The 27,208-nt window shown below is 41.8% G+C and overlaps 2 protein-coding genes and 1 long non-coding RNA gene across 3 annotated transcripts in view; 2 read left to right on the top strand and 1 right to left on the bottom strand.

The window, feature by feature from the left end:
• Nucleotides 1–17,641, top strand: part of LOC309342221 (cytochrome P450 2J2-like) — a 29,658-nt gene extending 12,017 nt beyond the window's left edge. Inside the window, exons 5-9 of the mRNA XM_081862621.1 lie at nt 2,429–2,605; nt 4,096–4,237; nt 5,916–6,103; nt 7,158–7,299; nt 17,438–17,641. Coding sequence (XP_081718747.1) covers nt 2,429–2,605; nt 4,096–4,237; nt 5,916–6,103; nt 7,158–7,299; nt 17,438–17,625 — 837 coding nt within the window. The 3' untranslated portion in view covers nt 17,626–17,641. The remainder of the gene's footprint in view (nt 1–2,428; nt 2,606–4,095; nt 4,238–5,915; nt 6,104–7,157; nt 7,300–17,437) is intronic.
• LOC309342310 (cytochrome P450 2D4-like) overlaps nt 1–27,208 on the top strand; it is a 187,347-nt gene that overhangs the window by 148,149 nt on the left and 11,990 nt on the right. The window contains exon 2 of the mRNA XM_081862839.1: nt 26,795–26,936. Within this exon, the coding sequence (XP_081718965.1) occupies nt 26,795–26,936 (142 nt within the window). The remainder of the gene's footprint in view (nt 1–26,794; nt 26,937–27,208) is intronic.
• The window catches only part of LOC309342399, a 157,119-nt gene continuing 148,227 nt past the window's right edge, over nt 18,317–27,208 (bottom strand). The window contains exon 2 of the long non-coding RNA XR_014156774.1: nt 18,317–18,752. This is a non-coding gene — a long non-coding RNA (uncharacterized lncRNA). The remainder of the gene's footprint in view (nt 18,753–27,208) is intronic.

Genomic DNA, 27,208 nt, shown 5'->3' with positions numbered 1-27,208 from the left:
TCACCAGCATTTTAGTGCTAATTTCTCTTAATGCACACGTTTGCCTAACATTCACATTTTTGCAAAGCAGTAAATTGCACATTTGTATATTGTTTTCAACAATATATGCATTCTTAGGCACACCTGCCCATAGTATTTCCATTTCTAATTACCTGGGAAACGGCAGACAACCCTATATTAGCCCAACTTTCAATTTCTAGTTCCTTCATGTATTCAGAAACGGTAAAAAGGTGAAAGATTTATACGATCTGAAGTTCTTCTGGGTCAACATCTATATAGAACTTTAAAAAATGTTTAACGTCTCATTCATAAAAAAAGGACTAGACATTCATAGGAATGTAAGAGAAGTTTTTTTATATGCCACTGTCACCACGAGAATCCTAATGGCGACTAACTGGAAGAGTGATAAAATCCCTTTCAGGTCAGAATGGTTACAAAAATTAGTTGAATATGCTAGCCAAATTAACCAAAAAATGAAAGATAATTCAAAACAAGTATTTACAGTGGTAAATCTGGTTATGAATGCTCCTGGTTACGCACGCTTTGGGTTACGAGCTCCGCTAACCCGGAAGTAGTTGCTCCTGGTTGTGAACTTTGCCCCAGGATGCGAGTGGAAGTCACGCGTCAGAGGCGTACGCACAGTGGGATGTGCCATTAGCAAAAGTGCGCCTCAGGATAAGAATGGTTTCAGCTTAAGAACAGACCTCTGGAACGAATTACGTTCGTATCCAGAGGTACCATTGTATTGCAAAATGGGAAGTTTTTAAAACATATCTTAAGAACAGTTGTTGCAGTTTGAACTCAGTCGTAGCCTTTGAATATCCTCTGTCACTATATTAAGCAAGAAATAAGGATATAGGAGAAATAATACTTTATTTTAAAAAGAATGGATATGTTTATGCAATAAGTTAGTAAATACTAAGTGAAGTATGGAGATGACAGGAAGTTAGCTGTACACTAAGATTTATTGTCAGAATATATGAGTTTTGGGTTTTTTTGTTTTTTTGTTGTTGTGAACTTTGTTTCCCTTGTCACAAACGACATTATATGTATGTGTATATATATATATATATATTTGCTTTCGTAGATTTTATATATATATACACATATATGGTATTCAGAAAAGGTATGCAATGGATCTTTAATGCAGAAAATAGAAAAAAAGGAAAAGTTTTCTTTTTAAAAGATTTTTTGTAGAGGAAAGGTGGGCATTATTTGACAGGGCAACTGGGGAATTTAATAAATAAAATAAGTAATAATAAAAATTGCAGAAGTGCACATTTCAAAGGATGGCTGTGCTTGAATTTGCATATTAGACAAATTCATGTTTAAATGTCAACTTACCGTATTTTTCGCACCATAGGACGCAATTTTCCCCCTCCAAAAATGAAGGGGAAATGCGTGTGCGTCCTATGGTGCGAATGCAGGCTTTCAATGAAGCCTGGAGAGTGAGAGGGGTCGGTGCGCACCGACCCCTCACGCTCTCCAGGCTTCGCACACCTCTCCGCAAGCAGCGGGAGGCCAGCGCTGGGCTCCCGCTGCTTGCGGAGAGTTGCCAGCATGCCGAAGCCTGCGCGCACTGAGCTCAGCACGCCCAGGCTTCGCAGACCTCTCCGCAAGCAGCGGGAGCGCTAGAGGGAGGATCTTACCTGGGAATCCTCACTTGGCTCCAGAGCTTCTCCCACCCTACCCACCCTCAGTTAATGTCTTATTTTGCAGGTTAACTTTTCTTCACAGGTTTTGCAGGTTAATTTTTCTTCACAGGTATGCGGGTGCTGCTACGTTAAGGTCGCTGTTAAAGGGCCGGAAAGGAATTTCCCTGCATTGGCAGGTTTCCCCTTTCCCGTAGCAAAACGTCACAACTTTGGCGGTATCAGGCCTTGGGCGGAATCCTTTGGTCCATCTTCCTCTTTGTGGCGGCGATACCAGGGTTCCCTGTTAAAGGGGTTTTTTGAAGGGAGGCTTTGACCGTACGCCGAAAGGTTGTCATTGCTCTCCCCTGCGGCGGCGGCGTAACGGGGGTGGCTATCTCTGCTTGAACATATGTTCTCCAGAGCCGGCCCATCCCCCCCCACACTGGATAACCCTGATGCTCCCTAGGTCCCCGGCTGGGGACTGGGGAGGGAGAACGCCCAATGCCTGAGCCAAGGTCTACCCACATTTGAAATTTAATAAAGTTGTGGCCAATTTAATCCCATAGCACGTTGTCTTGCGTCGTTATTCCACATGACGGGGGGACCGCGCGGGATCTGGGGACTCCGCCTGTCCACACAAAAGCTGCAAACACCTTCCTTCTTCTCAGTTAGACTCAAAGTAATATGCTAGCCCTGAAGGATTGTGCAGATTATTAAAGTGCTAATCCAAAACATGAAACATGTGACCAAGCTTCCTCATTGTAATGGCAGCATTTTTGCTATCTTTCCTTTAGTTGTATGAAATATTCCCATGGTTCATGAAACATCTCCCAGGGCCCCACAAGAAGGCCTTGTCCTGCATGGAGATGGTAGTGTCATTTGCAAAGGAGGAGATAGAGAAGCATAAGGAGAATCTGGCTCTGCATGAGCCACAGGATTTCATTGATTTCTATCTACTTGAGATGGAAAAAGTAAGTACCTGCTTTGAAACTGAATCCTGCTCATCCAAAGAGTCATTATATTCCGTCCTACATGTGAATACTAATGTCTTGCTAAGACACCAATATTTTTATTCTGAATCTCAGCTGAAAAGCACATTGAGTTTTGCCAAATTTCCCTCATAGTCATTTTAGTTGCTAAAGTAGGTTGACTTCCATCCATAAATATCTATTGAAATGGGTAGGAAATGCCAGGTATTTCCATAACCCCAAATGTGGGTGTGAATGAGTAGAAATTTGTGTGTGTCAAGTAAGGGGTCTTCCCTTTGGAGCATTGCTTCTGTGCATAAATTATTCTGGATTGGTGTTCATCTCACATTCAAACATGGGCAGAGACAACAGGAAAGCTCTACTGATTCTATGGTTTCATTTTTTATTTCACTTTTCTTCAGTGGAGGATATGTTGGTGCATAGTTCTAACTCATGCTATCCTTTGCAGGAATGTATACAATCCCCCCTGTGTGCCTTGTGGCCTCAATCTGTGGCTCTCAATTCAGGCCAATTTTCTGTAGGCCACCCTGGGGGCCACCTGTTCCGGATCCATCCATGAAGCAATTTAGTGGGTGGGGCTAAGGCTTTTAAAATGTTTATTTTAAAACAACAACAACAACAACAGTATTATAACAAACTGTTCGAATGAGGTTTAAAAAGAAGGTTGGGAGGGGTGAAATTGCTAACAGCCTTGGGCAGTGGAGTGTCAACAGGAGACACCCCTGTTGACACACCACCTACTGCATTTTTCGCTCTATAAGACGCACCCGACCATAAGCTGCACCTAGTATTTAGAGGAGGAAAACAAGAAAAAATATATATTCCGAATCAGATGTTGTTGAAGAGCCTTTGCGCGGCTATCCCTCTTGCTGTTCTGGCTTCAGCGAAAGCAATGCAAAGCCTCCCAAAGCTTCCCGGGGCTGCAGGGGGAAGTGGAGGCTGCCGGCAGAGCAGCGCTGTTCCCCCACCCACCCACCCCAAAAGAGCAGCCCAGGAGCGTGCCACACTCTGACAATTTGGCTCCAGGGACCACACATTTGCTCCATAAGACGCACAGACATTCCCCCTTACTCTTTAAGAGGAAAAAAGTGTGTCTTATGGAGCCAATGTGTGGTCCCTGGAGCCAAATTGCCGGAGTCCACCACTGGTGAAGAAGCAGTGCTGGCAGTGGTGGCAGCTTCGGTGAGATTTCATCAAAATCTCACAGGACCTTACTGGATACCACTGTTGCTGCTGTCACTTTGCAGGCACTGCTGTGCAATGCAAGAAGTAAGGGAGGAAGCAGCAGCATCAGGGCAGTGGTGGTGGCACCTTCCCCTTTCACTTCAGGTGGTGTGATGGGACCCTTGACCCCTTATTAAGCATTTCCTGGTGGTATGGTAATAAGTGGGTGAAAGTAGATAAAATAAGTGCTGAAGGACAGGTTGTAATGCATGGAAATGACATGTCACCTTCCCTATTTTCAACATCAGAGCAGGAATGACCCAGAGTCTAACTATGATGAAGAAAACATGGCTCAGTGTATCTTTGACCTCTTTGTAGCAGGGTCAGACACAACCACCGTTTCTCTGAAATGGGCGCTTCTCCTCCTGGCAAGTCACCCAGATATCCAAGGTGAGAGAGGGAGCTATGGGAGCCTGGGCTTCTCTTGACCTCTTGACAGTGGACTGTAATTCTTTAAAGGTTTCGTTGATATCTGATGTGGTCTAAAACAAGGAACTTAAAGGAACGGAAATAGTTAAAAGTTAGTGAGTTTATGATGGAAGTTTTGGAAGACAAAGGGTTATCAAAGTAAGTTAAATGCTTTTGACTTACTCATCTAGAAAGAACCCTTTTCCCCACCAACATTTTCCTACATGGTTTCTGGAACCTAAAATCAAGGTCAACAGAAGCAGAAATGTAAAGTGCCCTGATTCCCCATAGGAAGCTTCCAATCTATTATTACTGGGACAGGAAGAGATGGAGGGTCTGAATGTGTAAGAAAGTTGGAACAGGAGGCGGTTGTGGGTAGTGGATGAAGCTAAGTGAGTCAATGAACGTTTTTCTGAAGGAGAGGAATGGCTGTGCAAATAGAGGGAAGACAATTTGAAGATTGGGAAACGGCATGGCCAAAGGAAGGGAGAGAAAGATGCATAAAGAGGTCATTGTTTTTGCCAGGGGTATAGTGATGAATCCTGAAGTCCAGGTTCCTTCATGACAACCTGTAAGCCATACCCCTCCAAAACTCTGCAACAAATATGAAATGTTAACTAATGCACAGATTATGACTTCAGTAACAAGCCACCTGTTTTCTTATTCTCTCTCTTCCCCTTTGCTCAACATTCAGCTTGGAAGAGTTCTGCTGGGCTCCCTCCCTCCCTCTTTGCATTTTCTTTGGCCATAATAAAAGGACTTTGGAATCTTTTGAAATATAAATGGCAGTTTAACACATAGCCAATGAAGCCACCTTTTCCTCTGCACAGCTTAGCGGGTGATTTTCTCTTTGAGAGAAGCTCATTTATTTGATATAAAGAGGCGGGGTGCCAAATCAAATAAATTGTTAGGGGGCAAGTAAGCCCCAGTCCACATTTGAATGGTAACATCCATCAACTTTGGGAGGTCCGGGCCCCTCAAAAATTTTAGGGGGGAGAGCAAAGGGACCTCAACCTCTAACAGTTGGATCCCATGCAGAGGACTGGCCAAGAGGTCTGTAGCAGATGCAATAATAATAATAATAATAATAATAATAATAATAATAATAATAATAATAATAATAATAATAATTTATTATTTATACCCCGCCCATCTGCCTGGGTTTCCCTAGCCACTCTGGGCGGCTTCCAAAAGAATATTAAAATACTGTGATACATCAAACATTAAAAGCTTCCCTAAACATTGCCTCTGCTGTGAAATAAGTGCCTGAGCCCTTTCTCTGATTGATGCTTGCCAAGATCAAGTAAGGAAAAGAGGATTAATGAAAGAAAGTAGGATATATTGTGGGGTGGAGGATATGTTTGTTTGTTTTTAAGTGTAAAACAGACAGCCTTGGATCATAGCCCTACAGCCAGCTCTAGTAACGGGAAACAGCTGAGCGGAGGTTCACTTTCCCCTTTTTCACCCCTGGGATCTAGAGTGGGGAAGAACCATGTACATTGACATGAGCTCCTTGGAGGAACAGGTGGGCTATAAATGTAAGAAACAGGGACTTATTCACAGAATCGTATGGAATAAGTTCATGGGAAATAAATGTCCATCTTGCGGGGGGGGGATGCAATATTCAAAATAAATCTTATGTTTCCATCATTCTCTTCAGATAAAGCCTACAAGGAGATAGAAGATGTCATAGGTTCTGCTCACTCAATCAGCTATCAAGATAAGAAGAAATTGCCCTACATCAATGCTGTGATTCATGAAACGCAACGCTTTAAATATGCCTTACTTTTTGGGGTTGCCAGGCAATGTACAGAGGATGTGAAGATTTGCGGTTTCCTCATTCCCAAGGTATAGAAGCATGATACAACTGCACTCCTGTATCCCAAGAACAAACAGAATCACTGGGCTGCAGCGTACTGAGTGTTGCAGGCAGCCATTCAGGAGCTTGTGTTGTCTAAAACCCGAAGAGCAAGAAAACCACACAAGAGCAGGAGTTCCATCTGCAGACTTGTTTCACCATTGGCTAGTGCTATTTTTTTTTGTCAGGAGTATAGTGTCAACAGTGTGATGCAGCATAAAAACAAAACAAAAAACTAATGCTATACAAGGCTGCATCAACAGAAGTATAGTGTCCAGAAATAATAGTACTGCTCTATTCTACTTTGGTCAGACCACACGTGGAGTCCTGTGTCCAGCTCTGGGTAGCACAGTTTAAGAAGGATATTGACAAGCTGGAACGTGTGCAGAGGAGGGTGAGCAAGAGTATAAAGCGTATGGAAATTAAGCTTTATGAGGAATGATTGAGGAAGCTAGTTATGCTAAAGCCTGGGGGAAAGGGAGACTGAGAGGAGATATGATAGTCATCTTCAACTATCTGAAGGACTATCACATGGAAAATACAAAAAGCATGTTTTCTCCTGCTCTAGAGGGCAGGACCTAAACCAATGGCTTCAAGTTCTGACAGAGCTGTTGTGGACTTTCCTTCATTGGAGATTTCAAAGCAGAGGTTGGATGGTCTTCTGTAATTTAAGCTTTAGTTGAGATTCCTGTATCGCAGGTGATTGGACTTGATGTCCTTTGGAGTCCTTCCAGCTCTAGAATTCTCTTATTCATGTATCAAGGAGGGGAAAATATGGTGACCAGCAGTCTTCCTCTGGTTTTGGGTCTTCCCTTTTAAATGACGGATGGAGAGAACGAGACAGTCCTTTCCCCTGCCCATACACGCAGCTTTTAAATGGAAAAAAAGTTGGAGATGAATCTGGCCACTGGTAAATGCCACTCTCCCCACAAAAACCCCACCCAGTTTAAATTCAGTTTAAATTTCACAAATATTATCCCTAGGGTAGTGAAGGACAATCCAGTGTTCTGAGTGCATTCCCTTTCAACTGTTTCTTCTTTGCAGGGGACTACTATTATTCCTGATCTGCGTTCTGTTCTTCTTGATCCAACACGATGGGAGAAGCCAACAGAGTTCAACCCAAATCATTTTTTGGACAAGAATGGACAATATGTGGCTAGAGAAGAATACCTGCCATTTGGTGCAGGTAAATGCCAATGTCCAAGCTATGTTGTGATTTGTAGGCATGCTTATTGGGGAGATTCCAGGAAATGACAACAGCAGCAGCAAGGGAGGCAGAGCAGAAATAACATCCTTCTGGCAGGAGTAGCACTGCTGGGCATGTTTTCCTGGGATGTAATTTAGCCTGGTCTGAAACCACACTCAGAACTGAGTCTGCAATGAAATTACCCTGCTTTCTACTTCTTTCATCCTGACCTCTATAGGAGATTGGGGTATGTGCCAGTTTTCCGTTTTCAAAGAACAAAGGAGTATTTTTGTCCCGTATCTGTCAGGAGCTGGGTGTTTAATATCATCTGCCACGTGTTGTAAAGTATTGTACCTGCAGAAATTCAGCAGACATCCTCATCGCTAACTTCCAAACATCTCTTAACCTTTTTATACAAATAATTACAGTGGTACCTCGGTTACATACGCTTCAGGTTACACACTAACCCAGAAATAGTGCTAACCCAGAAATAAAGCTTCAGGTTAAGAACTTTGCTTCAGGATAAGAACAGAAATCGGGCTCCGGCGGCACGGCGGCAGCAGGAGGCCCCATTAGCTAAAGTAGTGCTTCAGGTTAAGAACAGTTTCAGGTTAAGAACTGACCTCCAGAACAGACTTCCGGAGGCGGCGCGAAGGGTAATGGCTGCCCTTTCCTAACCGGGAAGGGAGCTCCGCTCGAAAACGGGTCGTCCGCTACGGCGAAGCGGAGACCCACAACGGAAAACCGCAGGCGGCAGAAGCCTGCGGTACTGGGACCCGGCGGGCGCCAGGAGCGGCCCCCAAAACGTTGAAGGAACCCCGTAAGGGGCTCCGGATTGCGGAGGAGGCTGCGGCGCTGAGGGTCGTTCCGCAATCGGCGGAGTGAAGCCGCGTAGCTGTTGCCGGTGAGCGCTGACCTTTCTTCCTGGATTTGGCACTTTGGAAAGCAGCAACCCGTGAGTAATAAGGACTTTTAAACAATTTAAAGATCAAAAGCTGCAGAATTTGGCTGAAAGCGGAGGACGAAAAAAAAGGAAGTCCGTCTTCCGCTGTCACTAAACTTCAAAGCAAAGAGCAGGAGGAGTGGAGGCAGTGAATGAACTTTTAACAAATTGGATCTGAGCATTCATTGAATCTTTTTTAATGCAGAAAAGACTGTAAGCAGTGGATTTATGTTTTGATTTGGATGGTGGAATCTTCCTCTGTTGAACTTACATTTAAAGAAGAAATCCAGGTGCTGGAACTGCCTGGCAACAGTAGCAGTCAGTCTGCAGACTTAAATACTTTGAAACATAAATTGGGAAAAAATCTGAGGGGTTTGGACTTTGTTACTTTGAAACACCATTAGAAGTACCAGCAAGCACTGTTTGAGACATTGTGTTTTTGTAACATCAACTCTGCTGAAAATCTAACATTTGAAGGTTTTTGGACATTAACTTTATTTTCTCTGTGATTTGCACTAACTGATTCCTTCCTGAAAGACATTTTAAGCTCCCCCTAGAGGCTTTTGGACTTTACAGCAGTGACATTGTTTTACTTTCCATTTCCCGGCCTCCTGGCTGACTGTTACCATCTGGGCCGTCTCTTTCTCATGGGAACAACTCAGCCTGACCTTGACTTTTAGATAAATTTGGAATGAGTGGCACAAAGAAAAAGGAGTCTAAAGAAAAAGAACAAAGACCAAGAACTAGACAAACAACCTTAGCCTCAACTTTACAGCAACGCAGATCGTCTGTGCCTATTTTGCTTTCTGAGGAAGAAACCGCTTCACTGCCACGTGCAGGGGAAGGAGAAACAGAGGAATTACAACTGGAAGATATGGCCTCAGGAACAGCTGCTTCTATCTTAGAAAAAATCTATGAAAAATTGGAATCTTTGGACAAGAAAGTGGAATCTTTGGATAAAAAGGCCGATGAACAAACATTTAAAATAGATCAAAACACAGAAAGTTTAAATAGATTAACTGGACAAGTGGCACAGAACGCCCAAACAATTGCAGAATTGAAGGAGGCTACAGGGGAGAACAGGAAATTGGCTGAAGACACTAGCCAAAGACTTGGAAAGCTAGAAAAAGAGGTGAGACCACTCAACAAACAAGTAGGTGAACATCAGACCTACCTTTCGATGATTGAATTGAAAAATAGGGAGACTAATTTAAGGATAAGGCTGGTACCGGAAGTGGAAGAAGATAACTTGGCTGAGTTTCTGACCAAAATATTTTCCAAGCACTGGAATCTAGAGGAGAAAGACTTCAAGATTACATCAGCTTTCAGACTCGGAAGATTGACAAAAAAAGACAAACCCAGAGACTGCTTGATAACACTGAGATCAAAGGAGGAGAGGGACAAGATTTTGGGCCTACACTACGGGAAGTCACTGGACATTTTGGACAAAAGGATTGAAATTTACAAGGATATTCCTAAACAGCTTTTGGATCTGAGATCTGAATATTTGGAACTAGCAAGACTGCTGAGGAGCAACTCCATCATTTTTAGGTGGGACTTTCCGCAAGGACTATCTTTTACTTTTAGAGGGAGGAAGAATAAAATTAGAACACTGGAAGACAGAGATAAGTTTCTGAACCAGCACGGAGAAGACCTTCATAAAGGACTTGGATTACCTTCCGGGCCTGGAGCACCAGAGGCACCTGCACCCTTGGATCCTGAAGATCCAGCGAATAAGGTACCACCCCCAGAAAAATAACCAGATTTATTCAGGATGTCTCTGCAACTTTTGAGCTGGAATATAAATGGCTGTAACATTCCGGAAAAAAGGAGGAAACTTTTTCATATACTAAAAAAGGAACAATTGGACATTATCTTTTTTTTTTATAAATATTTATTAAGGTTTTTAAATATAAATGCACACATAATAAACAATCTTACTTCTTTTACAACAATTTCAACACTTCTTTGGACTTCCTCACGTCTCCCGCTCCCATTTACATCGTTAAAATTTTTTTCCAAACAAATTATCAACTTGTTTACAATCTCATGTCAACTCATTCAAATATAATCTAGCACTTCTTCCAAAATTTTTTTATATTTTCTTTAGTCTCACTTATCATCAAATTTAAATCTAGTTTAGTGGTGGCCAATTTTTTATAATCTAGCATCCTTCTTAACATTCAACCAAATTACAATGTTTTTGTAGATACATCTTAAATTTCTCCCAGTCTTCCTCCATCTTCTCTTCTCCCAGATCACGGATTCTGCCGGTCATCTCGGCCAGTTGCATATAGTCCATCAGCTGCATCTGCCACTCTTCCAGTGTGGGTAGATCTTGAGTTTTCCAGTTTTTTGCGATAAGAATCCTTGCTGCCGTTGTTGCATACATAAAAAATGTTCGATCCTTCTTTAACACCTTCTGGCCGACAATACCCAGAAGGAAGGCCTCTGGTTTCTTTGTGAAGGTATACTTAAATACCTTTTTCAGCTCATTATATATCATTTCCCAGAAGGCCTTCACCTTAGGGCATGTCCACCAGAGGTGAAAGAATGTTCCTTCATTTTCTCTACATTTCCAACATTTATTATCAGATGAATGGTATATTTTGGCAAGTTTAACTGGGGTCATGTACCATCTATATATCATTTTCATTACATTTTCCTTCAGAGCATTACATGCGGTGAAGTTCAGCCCAGTGGTCCACAACCTTTCCCAGTCCTCAAACATAATGTTATGCCCAATGTCCTGTGCCCATTTTATCATAGCCGATTTAACCATTTCGTCTTGTGTATTCCATTTTAGCAGCAAGTTATACATTCTAGATAGTACCTTGGTCTTTGGTTCTAACAATTCTGTTTCTAACTTCGATTTCTCCACCTGGAACCCTAACTTTTTGTCATTTTTAAAAACTTCTTTAATCTGAGCATAATGTAACCAGTCTCGCACCTTATCCTTCATTTTCTCCAAACTCTGCAATTTCCAATTGTCTCCATCTTTTTCTAATATCTCCCAATATTTTGGCCATTTGGCCTCCATATTGGGTCTTTTTCGGGCCTTAGCCTCCAGAGGTGAAAGCCACCTTGGAGTTTTATTTTCCAATAAGTCTTTGTATTTTGTCCAGACATTAAACACTGCTTTCCTGACAATATGGTTCTTAAAGGCCTTATTGATCTTAACTTTGTCATACCATAAGTATGCATGCCAACCAAAAGCGTTGTTAAAACCTTCCAGGTCCAGTACGTCAGTGTCTTCGAGAAGTAGCCAATCTTTTAGCCAGCAGAAAGCTGCGGCTTCATAGTACAACTTTAAGTCTGGCAGGGCAAAGCCCCCTCTTTCTTTCGCATCTGTTAATATCTTAAACTTAATTCTGGGCTTTTTGCCCTGCCAGACAAATTTAGATATATCTTTCTGCCACTTCCGGAAGCACTCCGTTTTATCCACAATCTGTAATGTTTGAAACAAAAACAACATTTTTGGCAATACATTCATCTTAATAGCAGCAATTCGGCCAATTGGACATTATCTGTCTGCAAGAAACACATGTGACTAGGCTCCACAGAAAAGTGTTGATAAACAAAAGACTTGGCCAGGAATTTATATCTTCAGACATAGTGAAGAAGAGAGGGGTGGTGATATATGCAAAAGAGAGCCTTTCACCTAAATTTCTATTCAAAGATGAACATGGCAGAATTTTGGCAATTGAAATACAACATCAAGGAGAAAAAATTTTGTTATTAGGAATTTATGCACCAAATGATGGGAAATCGGAATTCTATAAGAAGTTGCATGAGACAAGAATCGACCAAATATGGATTTCTAGAGGTCTGGCACCTAAGGTCAGGAAAGTGGAAATCTGCCCAAAGACCTGCTCCGACCATAACACTTTGAAAATGGATATGACACTATTACCAACTGGCTCCTTTAGATGGAAGATGAATGACAACTTGTTCAGAGATCAGGAGATCATTAAGAAGGCCCAAAAAGTTTTAAAGGACTATTTTGAGATAAATCTGAACACTTCGGTGGAAAAGAGAATAATTTGGGACGCAAGCAAAGCCGTGATGAGAGGGTTCTTGATACAACAGAATGCTATAAAGAAAAGAACACAAAATGAAAAGAAAGAAAAGATTTTGGAGAAAATTAAAGAATTAGAGAAGAAGTTAAGAATAAATCCGAAATCACAGCTGATTTTGAGAGAAATTAAACTTCATCAGGCACAATATTCTAAACTGATAAACCAGGAAATAGAATGGAAGATTAAATCAATGAAACAAAAAACGTTTGAATCGGCAAATAAATGCGGGAAACTGCTGGCCTGGCAGTTGAAGAAGAGACAAAAGTTGAATATAGTAACAAATTTGGAAATTGAAGGAAGAAATATTCAGAACCCTGTGGAGATTAGAAAGTGTTTCCAGAAATATTTTAAAAAACTATATACTCAAGGGCCGCAAAATGAGGCTGAGATTGTACAATTTTTGGAAAAAAATGGACTTAAAAAACTGTCAGAAGAAAACAGATTACTCCTGAACAGCAAAATAACACGACAAGAGATCGAACGTGCCATTCAGAACATGAAACTGGGCAAATCTCCAGGGCCAGATGGCTTGACCTCCAAGTACTATAAGATATTAAGTGACTATTTGATTCAACCATTGTTGGAGGTTAGCAATGAAATTATGGAGGGAAAGAAGGCGCTGGAATCGTGGAAGGAAGCTTTTATCACATTGATACCCAAATCAGAAACTGAAAAGACACAACTTAAGAACTATCGCCCCATCTCCCTTTTAAATGTGGATTATAAAATATTTGCTGATGTTTTGGCAGGCAGACTCAAAAGAGTTTTAAATGAAGTAATACATAAAGATCAGGCTGGCTTTCTCCCAGGTAGACACATGTTTGCTAATACAAGGAACATTATTGACATTTTGGAACTTTTGCAAACAGATATAAACACTAAAGCAGTGCTAATCTTTATAGACGCGGAGAAGGCCTTTGACAACATCTCCTGGAAATTCATGAAGGGAAATTTAAAAGAAATGGGAGTGGGGCGGGGTTTTGAAAATGGGATTGATGCGATATATTCAGAACAAAAGGCAAAATTGATAGTTAACAATGTGGTAACAGAAGAGTTTAGAATTGAAAAAGGAACACGACAAGGCTGCCCGATCTCTCCTCTGTTATTTATCTCAGTTTTGGAGGTGCTCTTGAATTTGATTAGAGGGGACCGGTTGGTGCAAGGGATTCAGGTCGGAGCGAAACAATATAAACTTAAAGCCTTTGCAGATGACCTAGTTTTGACATTGCAGGAGCCAGAATCTAGTACGAAAAGAGTATTACAATTGATTCATGATTTTGGTCGGGTGGCGGGATTTAAGCTAAATAAACAGAAAACAAAGGTGTTGGGAAAAAAATTGACAGATACAGAGTCAGAACGGTTTCAGAGAGAAACAGAATTATCACTGGTCAAAAAGGTAAAGTACCTAGGGGTAAATATAACAGCAAAAAATCTGAGTCTATTTAAGGATAATTATGAAAAATGCTGGTCTGAAATCAAGAGAGACTTGGACAGTTGGACAAAATTGAAGCTTTCTTTGTTAGGCCGAATTGCAGCTATTAAGATGAATGTATTGCCAAAGATGCTATTTTTGTTTCAAACGTTGCAAATTGTGGACAAAACGGAGTGCTTCCGGAAGTGGCAGAGAGATATTTCTAAATTTGTCTGGCAGGGCAAAAAGCCCAGAATTAAGTTTAAGATATTAACCGATGCGAAAGAAAGAGGGGGCTTTGCCCTGCCAGACTTAAGGTTGTACTATGAAGCCGCAGCCTTCTGCTGGCTAAAAGACTGGCTACTTCTCGAAGACACTGACGTGCTGGATTTGGAAGGTTTTAACAATGCTTTTGGTTGGCATGCATACTTATGGTATGACAAAGTTAAGATCAATAAGGCCTTTAAGAACCATATTGTCAGGAAAGCAGTATTTAATGTCTGGACAAAATACAAAGACTTATTGGAAAATAAAACTCCAAGGTGGCTTTCACCTCTGGAAGCTAAGGCCCGAAAAAGACCCAATATGGAAGCCGACTGGCCAAAATATTGGGAAATATTAGAAAAAGATGGAAATAATTGGAAATTGCAGAGTTTGGAGAAAATGAAGGATAAAGTGCGAGACTGGTTACATTACGCTCAGATTAAAGAAGTGTTTAAAAATGACAAAAAGTTAGGGTTCCAGGTGGAGAAATCGAAGTTGGAAACAGAGCTGTTAGAACCTAAGGCTAAGGTACTTTCAAGAATGTATAACTTGCTGTTAAAATGGAATACACAAGACGAAATGGTTAAATCGGCTATGATAAAATGGGCATAGGATATTGGGCATAACATTATGTTTGAGGACTGGGAAAGGTTGTGGACCACTGGGTTGAACTTTACTGCATGAAATGCTTTAAAGGAAAATGTAATGAAAATGATATACAGATGGTACATGACCCCAGTTAAACTTGCCAAAATATACCATTTGTCTGATAATAAATGTTGGAAATGTAAAGAAAATGAAGGAACATTCTTTCACCTCTGGTGGACCTGCCCTAAAGTGAAGGTCTTCTGGGAAATGATATATAATGAGCTGAAAAAGGTATTTAAGTATACCTTCACAAAGAAACCAGAAGCCTTCCTTCTGGGTATTGTCGGCCAGAAGGTGTTAAAGAAGGATAGAACACTCTTTATGTATGCAACAACGGCAGCAAGGATACTCATCGCTAAGAACTGGAAAACTCAAGATCTACCCACACTGGAAGAATGGCAGATGCAGCTGATGGACTATATGCAACTGGCCGAGATGACTGGCAGAATTCGAGACCTGGGAGAAGAAAGGATTGAAGAAGATTGGAAGAAATTTAAGATTTATCTACAAAAATATTGTGATTTAGAGGAATGTTAATAAGGATGCTTGGTTATAAATAATTGGCCATCACTAAATTGGATCGGAAATTGATGATAAATGAGATTAAGAGAAACAAAATTTGTTGGAGAATTGTTACACTATATTGAATTGAGTGGTTATAAATTTGCAAATAAGATGATAATTTGCTTGAAAAAAAATTATTAACGATGTAAGTGGGAGCGGGAGACGTGAGGAAGTCCAAAGAAGTTATGAAATTTTGTTTTAACAAAGCAATGCTGTTTATTATCTTTGTATTTCTTTTATAAAAAACCCTAATAAATATTTTATATATATAAAAAAAGAACTGACCTCCAGAACAAATTAAGTACTTAACCCGAGGTACTACTGTATGCCTATTCAATTGTTGTAGATGATGTTTTAAAGTAAAGATGAGCCAGCCATTTTTGTATGATAATACAGCATGGTTTTACAGGTTCTTCTGGTTGGTTCTTAGGGGAAAAAATAGGTATATAGAAAGGAGAATTCCAAGATCCAGGTTTGGGGCAAGTACTCTTTTGGTGAGAACACCCCAGCAAAGATTTTAAATCAAAAAATATGCAGCAAAGTAAAGTGTGGAAATATAGGCTGCTAGACCTTTAATATATGCCCTTGTGAGTTCTTTTCAAAATTTCCCTCTTCCAAAGAAGAGGGAAAAGACCACACATTTGGTAAGTTTACATACAAACTCTCCAAAGGTCAGAGTCCTTTGCTTTTCCACACAGCATTCAGAAAACATTGCACAGGCAGTAAAACTTGACTTAGTTACAGTGCTGAAAGTTCCTAAATTATTGGTATGAGCAGGGCTTTTCCCCAGCTGGAACTCACAGGAACTCAGTTCCAGCACCTGTCAGGTGGGCATCATTGCCATTATAAAAGGTATTTGTGGTAAGTTTTAGCACCTCTTTTTCTAGGAAAATAGCACTGGGTATAAAGACTTAAAAATGGCTTGTAAGAGCCATGCAGTTTGAGCTTGGAGCACCAGCTCAGACCTCTTTTACAATGAACTTCTCAGGTGGGCTGGCGGAGAACAATAGGCCTGATTACCTGGGTCGATGCATAATGTACACTTAACTGCATTGTTAATGCTGGGCTTTGTTGAGCCATAATTCTCATATTACACTTAGAATCCCATCGTATTCTAAGACTATGATGATGAAACAGTTGAAAGGCAAATTAAAGTGCCTAATTCATGTTACAGATAGGTAGCCGTGTTGGTCTGCCATGGTCAAAACAAAATAAAAAAATTCCTTCCAGTAGCACCTTAAAGACCAACTGAGTTAGTTCTAGGTATGAGCTTTCGTGTGCATGCACACTTCTTCAGATACACATTCTGTGTATCTGAAGAAGTGTGCATGCACACGAAAGCTCATACCTAGAACTAACTCAGTTGGTCTTTAAGGTGCTACTGGAAGGAATTTTTTTATTTTGTTTTGCCTAATTCATCTTAGAGATAATGAGTTTTCTACTTTTTCCATAAGACATCAAAGAGTTCTTTTACTGAGTCTTATAGTGTCACCTCTGGCTGACAGCAGCTCTCAGGCAGAGACTTTGTCTCATCCCGGTTAGCTGTGACCCTACAACTAGACATTCTATGAGCTGCCCTTGGAATATTAAACTTGCAGATATTATATGGCGCTTTCCTTATTGTCCCTGCCCCCCAGCAATATACCCTTCCAAACATTTTATGTTCTTGGGTGGGAGGGAGGGAAGAGCGAATTCAGAGTACTATGATTTAAATAAAAAATAATGATTAGCCCTGTGCTGGACCTTCTTGCACAATGCAAGGTTAAGAAGAAGATTATTAAGAAGAAGATTATTAAGCTCATAGAACATCACCCTTGGGGATTGTGCAGAGGCAGATGAGTATTTTTTTTTTAAAGCCTTGCAGCTCTCTTTGTGTCAGCACCAAATAAACAAAGAAACCCAGAAACCTTGACACCGAAACCAGGGGTGCAAGCACAAGGAAATCAGCTTCTACAACCTCTCCTCCCTCTCCTCCTATCTCTTTCAGTTTCTTTCAATCTGGGTTTGTGACTTATCCCGCTATTGCTCAGGGCAGTTGACCAAAGTTTGCCTCTCATAATCAACTATGAAATGTTGGCACTCAGCAGGCTAGGGAATTGACAACAGCCTTGATTATTTCCCTGTCCTAACTATGTCTAGTTCACCATTGTATTATGTAGAGTACAAAGAAATGGACACTGGAAAGTAAATTATTGCTCACTTGCTGCTTTCCCCTTGTCTCCTCCACAGGGTCTCGCATGTGTTTGGGAATGCAGCTGGCAAAGACTGAAATTTTCATCCTACTGACCAGCCTGCTGAGAATGTTCCGCTTCCAGCTGCCAGAAGGAGTTAAAGAAGTCAATATGGAGTCTATACCAGGGGGTACAACACATCCCCATCCTTATAAACTCTGTGCTGTTCCCCGCTGCAAGGCGTAATACAATAGGAAAGTTACAGGAGGCTGCACTCATGCTTCCTCCACTTGCCAAACTCTTTGCCATTCCTGACACATTAACCGCCTAGAGCTTCCCCTTCCCATCTCATGCAACTGCTGAGGTCTCTTCTTTTTGCGGCTCTGCTTTGCACCCATTATCACCTTCATCCCATCTCCTGTTTTTCAGGCCCTTTCATGCCCCTGCTTTCATCTCCATCCCTTTCCCCAAGCCTCCTCCTCCCTCCTTTTTGCAACTTACTTTGCATCCCCATTCTTACTCTTACTCTCTTTTGTCCTCCACCCTCCTCTTCACTTTCCTCAACTCTCTCCTACACACAGATCACTCCTCTTTCTGCACTGCCTTTTCCCTCCTGATTTGGCCACCCCCTTTCAACCCCCTCCATACTGATCATAGAACCAAAGAACTGTAGTGCTGGAAGGGACCCTGAGGGTCATCTGGTCCAACCCCCTACAATGCAGGAATCTCAGCTCAAGCATCCATGACAGGCGGCCATCCAACCTCTGGTTAAAACTTCCAATGAATGAGAGTCCACAACCTCCTGAGGGAGTCCATTCCACTAACAAACAGCTCTTTCTGTCAGAAAGTTCTTCCTGATGTTTACAGCATGTTATGGTCTTAGAGAAAATGATATGAAAAGGATATATCGATGGTATCTGACAACAAGTACATTGGCAAAAATGTATAAATCTAAATCAAATAAGTGTTGGAAGAGAAAGAAGGTTCTTTTCATCATATGTGGTGGTCTTGTAGTAAGGTTAAAACTTACTGGGAAATGCTATATAATGAATTCAAAAGGATGTTTGTAATAGCATTTGTTAAAAACAACACCCCCAGAAGCTTTTGGGAATTAGAAGGACATAACTTCCCAAATTGTACATAAACTTATTCATGTATGCTACTACAGCAGCAAGAATGCCCCCAAATGGAAAGAAGGAGAAGTTCCAGCAGAAGAAGAATGGATTCAAAAGCTTATAAAATATGCATAAATGGAATGGCAGAACTTACCAGAAAAATAAGAAATCAAGATAACAGACTTTTTATAAAAGAATGGAAATGGTTTATTGAATATTTACAGACAAATTGTAAACAGATCGGAACATTGTAATGACCTGCAGTTTCATAAGAATAAATTAACAAAAACAATAGTTAATAAACTATTCTACCTCTCTTGCACCTGTGATACATTGACAATATTTTTATTATCTGGACAGCAGACCCTGGACACCTTCTACCAGTCATTCAATAACTTTCACCCCACCATCAACCTAACAACGAACCAATCTATGCAATCTATGCATTTTCTAGACACTACTATAAAAATACAGGATGGACGCATAGACACCACCTTATACCGAAAACCAACTGACCGACAAACATATCTACATGCTTTCAGCTACCATACCAAACATACCGAACAATCAATTGTACATAGCCAGGTTCTATGTTACAGCTGCGTCTGTTTCAACTCTACAGACAGGGTTTCTCACCTAAGAGATCTCCAGCAAACCTTTTTGGAACTAAAATACCCACCTGGTGAAGTTAAATAACAGATCAACAAACAGACTGATACCCAGAGAGAACTTGCTGCAAGACAGACCCAAAAGAGAAAATAACAGAACACCTCTAGTCATCACATACAGCTCCCAAGTTAAAACAGTTCAATGCATCATCAGAGATTTACAACCTCTCCTAGACAAGAACAGTTCTCTTTCTCAAGCTCTGGGAGCAAGACCTTTCATTGCCTACAGACAGCCACCCAGTCTTAAACAACTCCTCACCCACAATAATACAGCAACCAGACTTAACATGGACACTGGTACCAGAGTCTGCAATAAACCCAGATGCCAACTTTGCTGCCACCCAGACAACACCATCACTGGACCCAACAACATCAAACATCAAACATACCATCTCAGGCTTATTTAATTGCTCATCTTCTAACATGGTGTATGCCATTAAATGCCAGCAGTGCCCTCTAGCTCTCTATATTGGACAAAGAGGCCAAACCCTACACCAAAGGATAAACGGTCATAAATCTGACATCAGGAATCACAAGACAGAGAAACCAGTAGAAGAACACTTCAGTCTCCCGGGACATTCAGTACAGATCTCAAAGCGGCTGTCTTATCACAAAAGAATTTCAGAAATAGACTTGAAAGAGAAATGACAACTTATTACTAAACTGAAAACTATGGAGAGACCTGGTCTGAATAGAGATATTGGATTCTTGTCTCATTACACATGCTAAAGCTATTTTTGGTCATCTGCATACTATCCCATGCTTTTTCCTGTAGGACTAATTGCAGTCGTTAACAGTCATCAACAGGTTTACCATACCCATTGAGTCAATCACCCATCTCTTACTACCCTTCTGAGAAAACCCCCACCCTCCCACTATATATAAGGGTCTGGTGACTTCTGTTTCAGTGTATCTGAAGAAGTGTGCATGCACACGAAAGCTTATACCCAGAACAAACTTAGTTGGTCTCTAAGGTGCTACTGGACTTTATTTATTTATTTATTTTGACTGCATCAGACCAACACGGCCACCTACCTGAATCAACTATTCTAGGCACTCAAGGAGAGCTGTTTCTAACTTGGTATTGTCAGGATGCTGTCAGTGGCTCCCAGTAGGTTCCCCAGGAAAGTATAAAGACAAGGAAAGGTCTCTTAGCATTCTTCTTGATTTCAGTCTTTACAGAGAGAGGCTATAGAACCCAGCCTCTTGGATAATGGTGTTGTCCCAAGTGAATCTCCACCCCCTCTCCCTGTCTCGCCCACTCCCTCATTTGTCATTCTCATTGTCTCCTCTACATGTGCTGCTCTGTACTCTCTGTCTTTGACCTCTTTGCTCTTCTGCTTTTAAGGCTCGCCAGGTTCTGGGAGATGGAGGGTCTGGAATGCATTCTAATGACAACGTATCAGCTGGGTGTTGTTCTGGCTCTCCCATGATTTCCCAGCTTTCCCCCTCATCTGCCTCTGAGCTGCGACCTCCCTGTTGTAAATCTATACTGTCTTCCTCTTCCTCCTCCCTGGAAGGGTCAGCATGGGGAGGCGGTCTCCACCATTCCTCCTCTGCCCAGTCCCTACAGGTATACTCCAGTGAAATATCCCCCATGTCCGTTTCAATTACACACAGGCATTCCCCATTTCAGTGTCAATTAAATAATTATGCTTAACAGGACTTACGTGTGCTCCGCTGTTGGCATGCAAGGACCCAGACCGCAACCCCTGCAGAAGTCAGGGGTTCCCTGTACATGCCCATCTTAGATCTCAGCCCATCTGTAAGCTCCTTATGCAGCCTCACCAAAAAGTGATGTTGCAAACAGACAGGACAGCACCCAGAGATGCATGTGCTCCTGGTTTTGTTCCACCTACTTTGTTTTTTTTTTTTAATAATAATTTTTATTGGGTTTTCACATTTTTTAGAGACAAACACACGTTACAAAACACAGACACAAAAGTTACAACAAAAACAAAACAAATATCATCACAACACCTTATTTTCTTAACCTTGTTCCCCGGACTCCCCCCCACCCCCTCTTCATACATCCCTATTCCCATAATTCGTTCAGCAAATTTTAGTTTCTTCTTCTTAACCTATAATTGATATTTTTAAATATATCTCTTCATAATTAGCCCGATTTCTCTTGTCCCCAGTTCTTATAAACATTTAAATTTTTCCCTAAGGTCGGCGTAGATTCCCTTCCCTCGATTTCCCATTTTTAAATATAGACCCTATTCACCCAACCCAAAATTTATCATCGTTCTTACCCTTCTGTAACTAAATAGCAATAATAAAGATATTTCCCCCTCCCCCCTTCCCAGGTTCTGATCCCTTTTCAAATAAAAATCAACCATCATTTTCAGCCCGGATTCCTCACGTCGAGAGCCTTTAAGTCCCTTTCAGTTCCTCTCCGTCGATTCTGTTGGAAGTCTCTTATATCGGTCCTCGAATCTCGAAAGAATCCATTCTCCATCACTCCAATTTTTCTTCCCTCATAGATGCTTGATAGGAACTGTTGCCAAAGGTCAGCCAGTCTTTCATAATCAAAAGGATAGCCCCAATCATATTTCTTATATCCTTCAAGTTCCTGTGTTGCAGATACTTCAGGGGCCCCCTCCTTCATCCTTAACATCTTTTGCAGTGTTGTAATCCAGATAATCCAATAGTCTTTTCCCTTGCGTTCCACCATTATGGACTTTTTGTTGGTATATTTCAATTGTTCTTTCTCCTCTCCTTGCTCTCTTTCCTCCAATTCTTGATGTATCTTTTCTGTTTCGGCTGCAGATTCCTTTCCTGTCAGTTCCTTCATGCTTTCAGCAGAGTTGCTTGTTCCTGAAGTCAAGGTCATTAATTGTTTGTTCATACTCAGACTCTGCTCTTGCAGTATTCCCACAAGATAAAACATCCTGTTTATCTCTGCCTGTAGTTTTCCATCTGCCGCCATTGTAGTAGCTTTGGAATCCCCCTAGAGGGATTCTGGTTACTTTGTAAACTTTTTCCAACAGTCCAAATCTTTTTTATTTCTTTCTATCGAGTCTCCAACCACTTTGTTACAATTTAACTTTTAGTTCAGAGAGATATCAGTTAACAAATTTTCAATCTGTCCATTTAACAGTTCTTTTGACAGCTTATTTTTCTGCACCAGACTTAAACACGGGATTCTCCCTGGTCCCGGGGGGAGGGGGGGTTTCGCAAAAAAAAAAAAAAGAAAAAAAGAGAGAAAAAAAAAGGTTTTCTCCTCACTCTCCAGCACAACACTTCCTTTGTTAAATCGTGGAAGAAGTTTCTTTTATAATGTATAAGTGTATCTTTTCCGCCTTAGTTCTCTGAGCTTTGTTTTAAAATTGTCCGTAGTTAGGGGGGGTGCGGACTCCCTTTTAGCACACCCTCCGATCGTCTCCAATTCAAAGGAAAAATTTCTTAAAGCCAAATTCCATTTACTCACGGGTTAATTCTTTCAGTCCAAATTTCCAGGGAGAAAGTCAGCGCTCTCCGGTCATGGCTCGCGGCTCCGCTCCACCGAGGTGTCGATCGACTCTCAGCGCCACACCGCCCTCCGTACCCTTTTTCGAGGGTCAGGGGGGGTGCTTAAGGCGCCCACCGAGTCTTCCCGTCCGCAGGCTTCAGCGCCTGCGGTTTCTAAGGGTCCCCGCGTCGCCGGCGCGGCAAGACCCGTCCTCGATGAAGCCGATTCCCTCCGCAGCTCGGAGGGAATCCGCCATTTCCAGATCGCGCTAACCCGGAAGTCCTTGTTCCACCTACTTTGAAGCATATTACTTATGGAGCATATTAAATGCTTCAGCTAGCTGTGTGGTGTGTTTTAGATGGGATGCCTGATAACTTCACTAACTTGTAGTCCATCCACCCTTGGAGCCAACTGCTACTAACTGCTTGAGGAATGCTGGTGCAACAACATTTTAAAACAGATAAATGAATCAGCCCCTGTGTTTATGAGCTTGTAAACCTCCTAGCTGTAAGTTAAAAGGGAACACATCATTGCAAAGAGTGTAAGTTGTGGCTCCACTGGATGCTATGCTTATGAACTGAAACAGACACACTGATCACTAGTTCCTGATAAATTGCTTAGCTTTTTTCTTCCCTCTTCTGTATAGTTATCTGAGCCACTCTCATTGTACAACCTCATGTTTCAATCCTGGCATGCCTCCATGGCTAACATTTCCTGACCCTTTAACTTTTTTGAGCAAGTGGGGGTTTGCCCATTTGGCATTGGTCATTCATACTATGAATCGGATTTTAAAGTATTTGCGCATTTCACTTTTTATCTGGGCAGCTGAAAAAAGAAGGAGAATAACATGGAAGGCTGGTGTTAGTCCACTGTAGGCTATAGGAGGCAGGGACATAGCATGGTAGGGGCCATCGGGGCAGTTGCCCTGGGTGCAAAAAAATTAAGGGTGCAAGTTGGGTGAGGGATGCTTCCCCACTTTGCCTTGGCTACAGCTGGAGTGACCCACTCTCCAGCCCAGACTGCTGAGGAAGGAGAAGCCAGAATCTTCCTTTCAGCCCCACAAAAGAGGCAGCTATGAACGCAGCCCACCAAGAGAAGTGGTCTGGCTGCCTCCCCAAAGGCACCAGCTGAACGGTGGTGGTGACAGCAGCAACTCTTCCCTCCCCTCCCTGTTGTGGGGAGCATCTCCCAAGTGCTCAGCTCCATCCCAGAGAGGAGAGGAGAGGAATGTGGGAAGGAGGAATCATGCTGCAGAGGAATTATTATTTTCTCCCCCACTCCACCCCCAAAGTCCTTTCCATGGCTTTGCATCACAAATAAATTCAACAAGTCTTATCCTGCCAGGCTCCTGGCTGGCTTCTTTCCCTCCTGAGCACTGCACGCTAACACCTTCTTGAATCTGGTTAGCACCTAGCCCAGTCTTTGTGCATTTGGGTGAAGTGGGGGTCCTCAGAGCTGCAGGGGAGGCTATATAGGAGGATCTGCAAGGCAGGAAAGTGAGGAAGGGGCTAGGAGACAGGGGGTGAGAGATCAGTCTCTGTGCATTTGGGTGAATGAAAGTCCCAGGGTTGCTGGGCGTGTGGTGTCCATAACAAGATCAGCACCTACCAGGGTTTCAGAACTGAGGTCTCCCTGAGGGGAAAATCACCTTCAGCTCACAATGAATGAGAAACATACCACATCCATCCTTCCCGAAAAAGTACAGGAACAGAGAGACAGCCATCCTTTGAATCCTTACTATTCTATGACTACGCCAGCATGGGTATTTTCATAGAAGACTTCTTAGCACTTCTCTTAAGATGGGCAGTTTTGGAGAAAAGAGAAATACCACCTTATCCCACCTACAATTTTAGCAACTGCAAAGACATGGCATGTATTGTCTCATCAGTTATAATTTGGCCCATATGCTCATGGCAGATTAATTTGATGGGGCAATACAGATTTGAAGATGGAAAGTCAGTCTCTGTTCTGGAAAAAAGTGGGTTGATATGTGGGATTTAGGTATATATTAGATCAGCAGATAGGTTCAAGTGGAGAATTTTGGTCATTTCCTACATTGAGGTTTAAACATCATTTACCGGCAAATGCTGAATTGCAATATCTAGAAAGGCAACATCTGCTGGTGTCTGATTTGAGCACTTTGGCATCTCCTAAATTGTTGGAGGGACTTTCCAGAACTTCTCAGAAAGCTACATCTATAACTGCTATTTATAAATGCTCTTTGGATTTCTGTAAAGCAGATGTTTAAAAATGTAGAGAGTTGTGGAATAGGAAATTAAAATGTTCTGTACAACCTTAACAATGGGAAATCGCTCGAGGATCTATACAGAACGGATTATAAATGCAGATTGGTCAACCCAAATGGGTGTACAGGAAGCCATCATCTCAGGCAGGTAGATGCTGGGGTTGTGATGCTGCAAGGGCCTCACTGAAGCATGTAGTACATGTATGTCCACTGATATATTCCTTTTGGTCTGAAGTTGTTGTCCAAATTAATATTTTTGATATTTTCAGATGTTCTGGTACTTTTAAACTATATTCCCATAGTATGGGGGTTAATAGCAGGACAGTACAAATGGATGGTATGCCCCCTCATGGCTGCCAGAAGACATACTTTGAGTCTGGAAAGTTAAATGCCCACTGTCTGTTACACAATGGTCTAGGGACCTTGCTAGTATAAGTATAAGTAGAAGAAATAGAAATAGAAAGTGAGATTCTGTTAGGCATGTGTCAAGCAAATAATGCTGGCCTATATTGCAGAGATACCTGCAAAATACACAGAGACAGACTCCACATCATCTTGTAAATATAATCTTGAGATACTGAATAGCTTGCACATTCAAGGGCATGAACTTCAGTAAACAAAGTTTCTTCTTGGCTGGTAACTTAACTGTAACATTAATTTCTGTAAGGAAGAATTTCTCACTGATTTTCCATAGGTAATATATTTTCAAATGGTCACACCTGGAGGCAACAGAGACGCTTTGGTGTAGTTACTATGCGGAAGCTGGGACTGGGGAAGAAAGGCATGGGGCACCAAATAGCAGAGGAGGCCCATCAGCTTGTGGAGGTTATTCAAGCCCCTTCACCACGGCAATGAAGAGGGACATTGAGGAGTTTCCCCAAAATTTATTGGATTATTATTTTTCTTAGTGAGTTGTGCAAACCACTATTCTGAATTATGTTTTTTATTAGGGTAGTGGGCACTGGAGATCAGTTGATCGATCCAACAGGGAAGTGGGCAAAAGCGTTTGAATACCCCTGTTATACCTCATGGGAGCACACTCACCACTGAAATGTTGCTTGTGGTGCCCAAACAGTAAGAATACCCAAATAGTATGAATGGCCAACTCACCAAGTGTCTTGTGGCAGATGTTTCATTACACATTACAATGCATAGCAAGAGGAAAAATCACTCCTCACTTTCATCAGCAGGGGGCGAAAGAAATCCTAAAGAAAATGTTCCTAAACTAAATGTGACTTCAAACTCCTGCCTCATTTATTCCTACACTAGAAAGGTCAAAATATTTTTTCTTCTTACATTACTGGAACAATCTTTGAACACTCAAATCTGACTAAAGAATGGTTAAATATGTTTAGTGGTAAGTAATGCACATTTTGAATACCTGCTGCCAGAGAGATTCTTTTGGATCCCTCATCCCCTGCCAGTGCTGGATTATTACCCCAACCCACAGATTCTCAAATGCAGCACCAGCAGCTACCGCTGTGTACACAAGAATGTGTGCATGGGTCTCTTGTCACAACCAGCTATAAAGAACAGGGCCGGCCCACCCATGAGGCAGTCTGAGGCAGCTGCCTTGGGCAGTGGAATGCCAACAGGAGGCATCCTAGCCAGCCACTAGTGGAGAAGTGGCGCGGTGGCAGCTTCCTGCAAGATTTCACCAAAAGCTTGCAAGATCCCACTGTCCTCACTGTTGTTGTTACCACATTGTGGCACTGCTGTGTGACCAAAGTAAGGGAGGTGGCAGTGACAGCAGGGCAGTGGAGGTGGCACCTTCCTATTTCTCCTCAGGCAGTGTAAGAAGACACCTCACCCCTCAGGAAGCATGTGTTGGTGGTATGCTAATAGGAGCAGGGGAAGTAAGATAAAATAAGTGCTGAAGGACAGATTGTAATGCATGTAAATGACATGACACTTTCCCCGTTTTCAAAATCAGAGCAAAAACAACCCAGAGTCCACCTATGATGAAGAAAACATGGCTTTTAGTATTTCCGGGCTCTTTGTAGCAGGGACAGACACAGCCACCAGTTCTCTGAAATGGGCGCTTCTCCTCCTGGCAAGTCATCCAGATATCCAAGGTGAGAGAGGGAGACCTGTGCACGGCTTCCTTTGATCTCTAGAGTGGACTGTAATTCTTGTGTCAATTAATTGTTATGGATTTTCCAGAAATTTTAAGAAATCGACAGCAAATTAATTCAAATTTACAACAAATGTAAAAGTTGATTATCTCCCACTCCCCGTTCAAGATGTTAGCAGCAAAGGAACGAGAGAAAAGAAACTATAATATACCTTTTCCTCATTTCTGTTACTTTTCCATCCTTTCCTCAATTTCCACTGGCTGTGCATATTT

This window comes from Podarcis erhardii (genome assembly GCF_964252035.2).
Source record: "Podarcis erhardii genome assembly, chromosome: 5".
Lineage (NCBI taxonomy): Eukaryota > Metazoa > Chordata > Lepidosauria > Squamata > Lacertidae > Podarcis > Podarcis erhardii.
Note: the sequence above shows the minus strand (reverse complement) of the source record. Positions and strands in the feature narration are given on the sequence as shown.